Genomic DNA, 10,465 nt, shown 5'->3' with positions numbered 1-10,465 from the left:
AGAGAGAGAGAGAGAGAGAGAGAGAGAGAGAGAGAGAACGTGGACCCTACATATGAGAGTGAGAGGGGGAAGGGGGGAAAAAAAGAGAGAGACTATAACTTATAAGTGAGAGAGGGGAGGGGGTTGTAATTTAAAAAAGGGAAGGCGGAAGGAGACTTTAATGAAAAAAGGGAGGGCGAAGAGAAAATGAGAGATTACACATAAAAAAGAGAGGAAGGGAGAGGGAGGTTCGAGAATTTTCGAACCTATAGTGCAAATAATATAATAATAAAATAAATAAAAATTGGACGATCTAATTGGAAGAGAGAGGACAATAAAAAGATAATTTGGCAGAGTTTTTTGTCACAAATCCCCTTCTCTTATTAGGGAAGGCTTGCAAGAGTTCTCTAGGCCTTTTTCACAACACTAATTTTTTTTCCAGACGTTTGAGTTGATCATGTGGGGCAGTGGAGGGTGTAAAAATTAATTTCTGACCTTGCCTGCTCTCTTCGCCACCCTTGCGCTAAAAGGTTTTTCCCGAAAATCACGAAGACAGCATTTCTGACAAAATGGGCAAGTTGGGTGCAGTCCGCTTAGCCTACTGAGGCAAAAACCAAACTTGACACGTTAACTACCTAGCCTACGTGGCAAGCGAAGAACGATCTCCGAAGCCAGCTTTTCTAGGAAATTTTTTTCACAAAAACCCGATTAGATCTCTCTCTCTCTCTCCCTCCCTCCCTCCCGGCCTTCTTTGATCCATCGTGTTTGCATTAAATCTATTCACCGCTTCTCTCTCGACTTGATGCAGAGCCCGCCGGAGCGATGATAATTGATGTGGCACAGAGAAGGCGGTCGAAGGATGCCAGCATCTGATTCCAGACGCAGATTAGAAGAAGGTCTGGTCGAGCCTCGACTCATCAGAGTTCTCTCTCTCTCTCTCTCTCTCTCTCTCTCTCTCTCTCTCTCGTCGCGAGTCCGGGAGTCTCAGCAAGTTTCAGCCCGGGTATGCAGATCTTCCTCTCGGCTCTTCCATCAACATCATTATCATCTTTGTAAGTCCTTCACACACACGCACACACACACACACACACACTCTCTCTCTCTCTCTCTGTCTCTGTTTTCCTCCTGTCTAGGTAGGATGGTTGTTTTTTGTGGAGTTGTTGTCCCCTGCTTTCGTTTGTAACGGTAGTGCTGCCAAACCAGTTGGAACATTGGAACTTATTGTAGGGATAAGTCTACAAAATCAATCGGCACGTGCATATTAATGATAATAATGAAGCCATGATATGTGCTTCATGATATGTTAGTGATGATGATCACGATTAGGATGATGCTAATCACTACTTACTAAACCTTAGGAAGACACAGGCATCTTCTGCAGTTGCAGACTATCGTGCCTGATTGATGAGGTGGAAGCAACAACAGGAGCGAGACGCTGACTCTATGCTAGACTTGATGAAATGGATCCAACTGCTTGCTTGCTTTCAAGCCATGACTAGCAGGATTAGTCGAGCTTTTCTTTTGTGCAGATATGTCTCTGATGATTCATAACAATGTGGCCTCCTCCCTATCCATAGTCTCTTGAGCCACTATCCAAGAAGCATGCCAGAGTTCAGCCAAAATCATTATGTATATGAAGAACTAATGAAGTCCATCTCAGTCAATAGGATTGCTATTCTAGGGAGTTACCCTCGTCATAACTACTACAAAGAAGGATATATAGACAGTTCCACTAAATACCAAAATGTGGATGTACGCGCTGCAACTCCATTTGATAAAATCACTTAGCTATCCAAGATCCATGGATAAGCCGAAAGATAGAAGAAATTTCTAGCTATAAGTAAAACTCTATTCTGATGTACAAATCCTAATTATCATCAGGAAGATTGAATGATACATACTTCCTATTCAAAGTTAATGTGATCACTTATTTTGGAAAATTAGCAAAGCTCATAAGCACTCAAAACTTTCAAAGGTGCTCGTCTATTGTTTTGTGTGCTAAAGATAAAGATCGACTAGAGCTATGTCTGTTAAACAAATGTGGAAAAACTAATAAGCAGCTGCTTGGTTCTTCGGTTTGCCCAAGTTTGGCTGCCAGATCTTTTGCTCATATCTTGTTTAAAGACTCATAGTGCCACTTTTACTTTGATCTATTTTTTTTGACGATGCATGTAAAAAAAACATCATGACATTAACTTTTTAAGCTGATAACATGGCTAGAATCAAGCAACATATGTTGTTACTTTGTTGACATCATGTGGTGAATTTGTCAAAAGATTTTTTCAAAATAGAATTACAATGCATACATGTTAACTCGAACTGTTGCATATTCTTGCCAATCTACTTGTTTGTATTATAGATAGAAATATCTTGAAGATAGGCTGTGCATTTAGAGCCTTATCCAACCTTCAAGAAAAATATACTAAGTAAAAATTGTAGGGGTATCGACATTGATGAATGGATTCCATTACCATAGTTGAGAAATCAAGACATTTGCTCTCATCATCGCTTTCTAATGTTTCCTCTATCTTTTGGAATCCTCGACGAGAGTGATTGGCGTCTCATTATGATTTACTCTGCTAGCTTTGCAAGTTGAAAATAAGTATGATCTCTTGGAGCATATTCTTATAATTTGGTATTGTGAGCTCGTGAAAAACTCAGAGTCATGACATAAGAATGAACACTTACGATAAATAATATCTACACACCACACATATGCAACTTTTTACGTACAGAAATTATATAACTAAAAAATTTAGCACATAGACCTCAAAGCTATTATATGCACAATAATATCTCTATTAAGTATACAAAAATTTAGTACATAGAACTCAAAGCTATTATATGCACAATAATATCTCTATTAAGTATACAAAAATTTAGTACATAGAACTCAAAGCTATTACATGCATAATGATATCTCTATTAAGTATACTAGTGCTCCATGCTAAGACCTATGCAAGCATGGGTCATCGGAGTGCATATAAAGCAATGGTGTTTACTCCCCTCGCCTTCCGCTTTATATGGATAATATACTATTAATATATATACGTAATATATTATTAATATATTATGTGTGTGTGTGTGTGTGTGTGTATAAACGTATATAATATGCTTGTGTGCTTAGGACCAGCAGAAATACAAGCCATTAGGCCGCTTGTAAAGCAATGTTGTTTTACCCCCTCTTTCCTCCCTTTGTGTTCTCTCTCTCTCTCTCTCTCTCTCTCTCTCTCTCTCTCTCTCTCTCAATACCTTCCTCATGAACTATACCCTAAACATTGAGCTTACTACTTATTGCATTATATAAACCATCACACCACACTCTCTCATTCTCACAACAACGTAATGCATGTTCCCAATACGATATGTAAAACATTAAAGATTCATCTCTATTGTCTCTCTCTCGCTCTCTTTCTTCCTCCCGTATCTGTACAACAAACAATATATTATCTTGAATGTGAGGAAACATAGCATGTACGACCAAGGCGGAAACACAAAGACTTAGAGAGTGACAATCAAAACTCAAACACAGAGAGGAGAAGATGGATCCCAAGTGTTGTAACCACCAATCCGAGATGAGAGATTGCTGAATAATAAAGGGAAACAGGCTAGTTACCAAAGCACAGTAGCTTCAGAGATTGCAATTTGGTAAATGCAGTAGTGTACCACCATGGAAGGTTGAAAATTGGTCACCGGAGGCAAAGAACTATCAAGCAAAAATAAGAGAGGTGTGTGCTGATGTAGGCGGCCTGTTGGATAGCAAAAGCACAAGTATTGCAGCAGTCGCCTGGTGGGAGAGATGGCAGTAGAGCCTGTCGCCTGGTTTGAGATTCTAAAAACGCAGGTTGATTAGATGCTATGATGATAAAGTAGATGAAGACCTTCAAATAGCAAGGCGATGGTTGAAAATATAGTGATGGGCTGTAGTTGGTGATGATTGGACAATAGATGGTAGGTGGTTTATGGCTCAAATCTGTATGGTAGAGTGAGAGACTTGCACAAAGGATTAGGCTGAATGGTGGGCAGCGTGTCTATTTATAGATGTTGAAGGGTATTGTATAAATTAGAATTTTGAGGAACCACTAAAACTCTCTCGAACTGCATATCAATTTTGCATTTTTATTAATCAAGCATGTTTTGGGGGTACTTAAAGATGCTAATCAGCTATAAAGTGTATTTTAGCTCAACACCCCCTCTCATGTCCAAAACCGAGCCTAAAAGGAAATGCTTGCCATGTTTACCTCAATCTGTCCCACCTCAAAGTATCAAGGGCATTGGGCAAAGGGTGTACGTTGGTTGCCCGGTGGCTTACCAAGGCTATAGAGGTGATGGTTATCTTACTAAGGGAGTCCAAGTAGTCACCCTAGAGATGACAGGGCATTGGACAAAGGGTGCTTGTCGGCTGACCAATGGCCTACCAAGGCTTATTAAGGTGGATGGAAGCATATTAAACCTTTTTTTTTTGGGTGGGTGGAAAGTTAATTTGAGTGGTGGTGATTGATTAAGTAATGATGATCTAGAAGACAAGGGTAGGGATGGTACACCCAACACATCACAAAATAGTATAAGCTTACCTATCCACTTGAGGATGTGGATGTGATGAGGGAAAGGTGATGAAGTGTCATGTGAAAAAGGATGGTGGCGTAATCTATTGGTGGAGACAACTTAGGATTTGTCCAGTGGTGTTGTGCACAATGGGATGCATAGTATGCTACATGTTAAAGAATGCTCATGCAGCAAGTGCCACTTGAACAATGTCCTCGTGTGAAAATTGCTTACTTTTCCAAGTGCCCTAGTGTAAAGATGATAAAATTATGCAATGCATAGGGGAAGGTACAAGAGGGAGGGAGGGAAGGTTGATGTCAAAGATAAGGGCAATGTTGAATAAGGAAGAGAAGCGTGAGGATATCGGTCTTTGTATGGTGCTTGAGAACCATGTGGATGAAGATGATAAAGCATCCCTTTTGGAAGAACAAGGATAGAAGACACTGCCATGATAGCATCAAGAGAGACGGCTGACGCTATAGGATCTGACTCGAGAGGGGAAGTCTCCATGTTGGTAGAAGAGTAAAACTCCAAGTAGATGAAACCATGAAAGAAATGATACACAGCTCCTGTCCCCAACTTAGGAAGGATTGATGCAAACTTCCATGTTAGCCCTACATTGAAATTGAAAACCTTGCAAAAGAGATTAAAATCTGCAAGCATAGAGCTGAGTACTAAAATGCTCCAAAAAACAAAACTAAAAGTAAAGGAAAGTAAAGCTAAGTGCAATATAAGTAGTATGTAAGTATGCAGCGGAAGTCTAAAAAAGGGAATGGCTAAGTGTATGGCTACCATTGCGTAGAACGAGGTAGGAAAGTAGTCCTAGAAGGTTTAGTGGATGCCCCAAGAATGGATGCGTAAAGTGCAATAGGTGGGCCACTAGCAGACCAATCAGCCAATCCTTTAGGAGTAGTGAAGGAGATAGGCTGTTGAGGCTGTTTGCGGGTCACATGTCCAATAGCCATTGGGATAGATGGAGTAGATGGTGCATTAATGGGAAGCATAGCCCCACTAGGTTGGCCAGGCAGAGTGGAGGCAATCACAATAGCTTCTTGTGGTTTTCTAGGTGGAAGACCTTGGGCCTTGGTATGACACTCCTAGTCCACATGGCCTGACCTTTGGTAGTGTATGCAAAATCTATGTTTCTTATTAGGAATTTGCTATCAAAGGGGTTGTGTTTCTTTGGTTCTGTTGGAGGAAGGGGTGTCACCCTTGTTTTGGTTTGCCTTCGCATCTTGTGAGTTCTTGGCATTGTTGGTTTCTTCCCCTCGAAGAAGAGGCAACCAACCCTTGCCCCTTTGAGTAAGACTATGTGGAGGCTCTCTTGTAGACTTGTTCGTGCAGCCTCATGTAAGTCAAGAACTAACACTCAAAAACTTGTAGAAGGTTGGCAATCTAGATAGTGAGATAATGTGCTAGATAAAGTGGAAGTATTTGTTGGGCAACTTGTTAAAGAAGAACGTGACCTAATCATCATCAGTCTTGGAATAATTGTCGATATTCGGCCAACTTGACTTTCAAATCGTCCCCTTTCTTAATGGAAAACCCTTGAAGCTCAAAATTGAGATTGATACGTGGAATGCGATCTCGTACTACATAGTGGTCAATGAGATGACTCCAATGCTCAAATGTGAGGGAAAAATGCTATAATAGGGAGTGGAACACAGGAAGCAATTCCTGCATTACCTAACATTGGCCGTAGCATTGTGGGATCTTCATTGATGGATGTGGTAGGTTGAACTAATCGAGGATTTGGTTCGGTATCAATGACGAGGTCCCAAAGACCGTGAGATTCAAGCACTTGTTGCATGAAGTTCGGCCAAGTGGTGAAATTGAACCTATTAAAACGAGTCTTACCCATGAAGGCATTCTTGGCCGTTGCAACAGGAGTGGTAGGTGCTAGGAGATAGAGAAGATGTGTAATGGGGGTAGGGTGGATAGGGTGGGGGAATGGACTATAGCGGGAAAGTAATCCCATAGTGCCCACCATGCATACGAGAAGTGTGTACAATGGTTCCAAACGTGGGCATGGGTGTGCTAGGTATGTGCATGATAACTGCATGAGGAGCCCATGGTGGAGGGATAGGGACATGTGGAGCAAAGGATGGAAATCTATGCGTAGGAGTGACTGAAGGGATATGTGATGACAATCCATAAGCAGAGGGTGAAAATCCTTGCATTTGAAAGGTTGTGTGGGAGGGGTTGTGAGCGTCTGGGGGTGATGAGGGGAATGCCCATCACAGCCTTCCTAGAAGGTAAGGATGTGATGAAGTGGGGATATGTGGAAGGTATAGTGTTAAAGGATGGCATTTTTCCTAATGATGCACCAAGAGGTGGAGTGAATGGAGGGTAGATAGATGGTGGGATGGGGAATGAGAAAGTGCTAGGTGTTGAGATGGAAGATCCAAACCCTAGTGTGCTGTGAGTGCAAGTGGAGTGTAATCGTATGTTTTGGAATGAAGATGTGAGTAGATTAGAATGTGGAGAAGATAGTGGTGGGATGGGAGGGAGTTGAGAAGTGTGGTTTACTTGCTCAAATGAAACAGATGGTAAAGGTATACTTGATGAAGGGTGTCTGCTTCGGGAGCCTATTCTATTAAAGTTAACGTACTGAAAACCATCCAAATCCTGCACACCAAAAGGAGAAATAGAAGAGGGTTTTGGCTCATACGACTCAAAAGGGTTGTACGAATTTGACATAAGGCCTGGCTCTGATGAAGGAGATTGATTGCCAGATATGTCAAATGTTGTGGTTCCTTTAAGATCAGAGAGAGAGCCAGTCTCACCAATTGATTCGGACGGAGTATTAGCACTCGTTTGAGGGGTGTAAACCCGAGTGTGCATGATGCGCAAGTACTCCTCAAATACTTCATTTGTAAGATGACCAAAACATGAAGAAGAAGATGATAAAGGTGAAGGACCAAGGTGTATCTACCTCCTTCTTGAGACGATAATGCCTTCTTAGAGCCTCCAATGATGGAGAATTTTGATAGGACGTCATAGGATTCCTAGAAGAAAGTGCTTGAGATAATTAGAATCGAGTAGTGTGTGAGTCTTGCACAAAGAACAATCACCGTAGGATACTCTTTAGAAGAGCACTGGCTCTGATACCATGTGAAGATATGCTAGGGTTTTCATTGAGGAAACACACATGTACGTCCAAGACTGAAACACACAGACTCAGACAGTGACAAGAAACACTCTAGTTCTAAATGCAAAATGCAAAACGCAAATGCAAAATTAAAAACTCAAACATAGAGATAAACATAGAGAGAAGAATCTTTGAAGTGAATACATGTTGTAAAAGTATGTAAGAGTGTAGAGAATGCCTCGTGAAGAAATGTTCTCAATATAGAAAACACAAAATCAATTGTATGACAAAGCACAAATTGATAAACACAGAACATAGTTAGGATTAGGATAACTCAGAGGGAGCGGACATAAAAAATAATGAAGTGAATGACTATTGAATATACAATGCTCATACAACAAACACACTATGTGGTGAATATTGAACCTTGAACTCTAGTATCCCTAGGATCAAGGTAGAGGTTATGAGCTAGAGAGAGTGTCATACTTTGAACGGATCTCGAAATGCAGCACAGCAGCCTTTGTGTGTCGAACATTAGCAAACGCAATGTTATATTTATAAGGTAAATTACGGGAAACAGGCACGAGGCATGACCGTCCGGGGCCTTGGGCGCCCGAATGGGTTTTAGGGGAGCCTAGAATTAAAGAGAGTCCAAGAATAGTAGGACTCACCAAGAATTGACGGCTGGCAATCGGATCACGATGGGAGTTGCCAGCAATTAACTAGGCAAGGCTGGGAGGAGAAACGGATCTCGTGCCCTCTGAGTGTTGGACTGCGTTCCTCTAGAATTCTTCTTCATCTTCTCAATCGCCTTTCATTGTGACACGCAACAGGGAGACGAAAGGCGTGAAGCGAAGCGTGAGGCGACTGCTGTAAGCCGTGACGAAAAGCGTCAGATGGTACTTCAGGTCCTACACGTCACACGGTTGTCTTCGAGGAGCAGTTTTGCAGCAGGATCGTCTCCACCCGACTGAAGCCAAGAGTTAAATCGCTACCGATTGATTGAAGTTAGTCAGACCCGCTTTATACATAGAAGATATATCGGTGGTTCACGTGATTGTTCCGTTTCTACCAAAGAACTTCATTTCCAGCGTGACTGGTTTACTGGTTTAGTCCGGGAAGACAAAAATTGTTCCTTACTCTTCGGGCTTATTAACAAAACCAGTAACAGTTGCCCTGCCATTATAACCAGGGAAGTACTTTACCTTGTATACAAATTTTTTATCTTTGCTTTCCAATTCCAGTGTATTAATGGTAGAAAAAAAGAAAGAGGGAGTAATGGAAAGTTCTAGTTCTGGGGACCACCCTATGGTAGATCCCCATGAAACGGAGATGCAAGAAGAACAGTGGGAAGAATTCTTTGCTACACGAGAACAATTTGATGATCTTACTGCTCGTGTGCAAGCTCAGGGGGTTCAAATAGAAATTTTAACTCAAACACTCACTGAAATAAAATCTCAATTAACTTTATTGTTAGAAAGGGGTAAAAATAAGATAGAAACCTCGGATATCCCATCTTCATCGAAAGATTTAGATGTGACTATGCGAGATCCTAAGGAACCCCACCACAAGTTGAGGGATAATCCAGTTCTAAAAGATATGAAACCCCCTCAGTTTCACGGGGAGGAAAAAGATAGAAATAAAGATACAATCTTTAATTTTCTCCAAAAATGGGAAGATTTACACAAACTTAAAAATATTCCACCACATCTCCAAGCAGTGGAGGCTAGTTCAACTTTGGGGCCCAAAGCGTATAAATGGTGGCAAACTTATTGGAGGCAAATAAAATACCTGAAACTTGGGCTCAATTTGAATCCGTCTTTTTGAAAGAATTTCTTCCTGAAAATGAAATGGAAAGAAATTGGGAAGATTGGAATTATGTCAGACAAAAGGGAAGACCCCTACTGACATATTTGGAAGAATATCGTGAGATAATCCTCAAATTGGAAGGAATAGATGAATTTCAAAAGACGAGGATTCATTAGGGGACTAGATAAAGCCTGTAAAAAGGAAGTAAAAAGGAGTTCACCTAAGACGCTGGAAGAGGCAATTAAATTTGCATTAATCAATGAAGATAGTATGCGTCCAGGTACACTTACTAGTCTCACTGATACGGAGCCCAAGTCTAAGGAATTGAAAACCTCAAAATTTGTGGGCAAATTTAAAAGGAAAATGCAATTTTTAAAGGGTAAAAAACAACCTTTTGAAAAGAAACAATATGTAAGGCCAAAGTTAAGTCTAGACGACTTTGATAAGGCCAAAAAAGAAAAGCTGTGTTTCAATTGCCTATCCTCTAACCATGCTGCTTGGAATTGCCCTCAAAGGAAAAAGGGGGAAGACAAAGGAAAGGATAAGGACAAGGGCAAGGGAAAAGAAAAACAAATCCATGTAGTGCAGACCTTAGAATTAAAGGGGCATGAAAGGTATAAATCTTTAGAGGTCTTGCACATGGATGTACAACACAAGTGTTGTATGTCAACTTCTATGTGGCAGCCTATCTTTGGGCCACATGATTTAGTTAGAGTGTATGGATTGATAGCTGGAAAGAGGGTTAGAGTCATGATTGATGACTCTGCTACACATAATTTTATAAATTATGCACTTGTCAAAAAATTGCAACTTCCCCAACAAAAGAGTGGGCATCAATATGTTGTTCGTATGATGCAAGGTCAAGATAATAAAATATGGGATACAATGCTATCCAATTTGGAAATTGAGATTCAAGGATATAAAGATAAACTTGATTTCCAAATTATGAACATGGAAAGAGCCGATATTGCTCTTGGGAGGGAGTGGCTATGGGGATTGGAACCATCCTTAAAACGTAGTTATCATCATAATACACTGGAA

The 10,465-nt window shown here is 40.8% G+C and overlaps 1 protein-coding gene across 8 annotated transcripts in view; it reads left to right on the top strand.

Moving 5' to 3' along the window:
• Positions 1 to 614: 614 nt before the first annotated feature.
• The window catches only part of LOC148028601 (sodium/hydrogen exchanger 5-like), a 133,075-nt gene continuing 123,224 nt past the window's right edge, over positions 615 to 10,465 (top strand). For 2 of the 8 annotated variants that reach the window (XM_087688871.1, XM_087688866.1), the window contains exon 1: positions 622 to 1,031. In XM_087688871.1, the coding sequence (XP_087544997.1) occupies positions 985 to 1,031 (47 nt within the window). In that variant the 5' untranslated portion in view covers positions 622 to 984. Of the gene's footprint in view, positions 1,032 to 10,465 lie in introns of all 8 variants that reach the window. The other 6 variants (XM_087688865.1, XM_087688864.1, XM_087688868.1 and 3 more) reach the window with 6 other exon arrangements.

This window comes from Lygodium microphyllum, chromosome 11 (genome assembly GCF_053477565.2).
Source record: "Lygodium microphyllum isolate KBCC chromosome 11, Lygodium_microphyllum_v1.1.10, whole genome shotgun sequence".
Lineage (NCBI taxonomy): Eukaryota > Viridiplantae > Streptophyta > Polypodiopsida > Schizaeales > Lygodiaceae > Lygodium > Lygodium microphyllum.
This window is presented reverse-complemented; position numbering and strand designations above follow the sequence as displayed.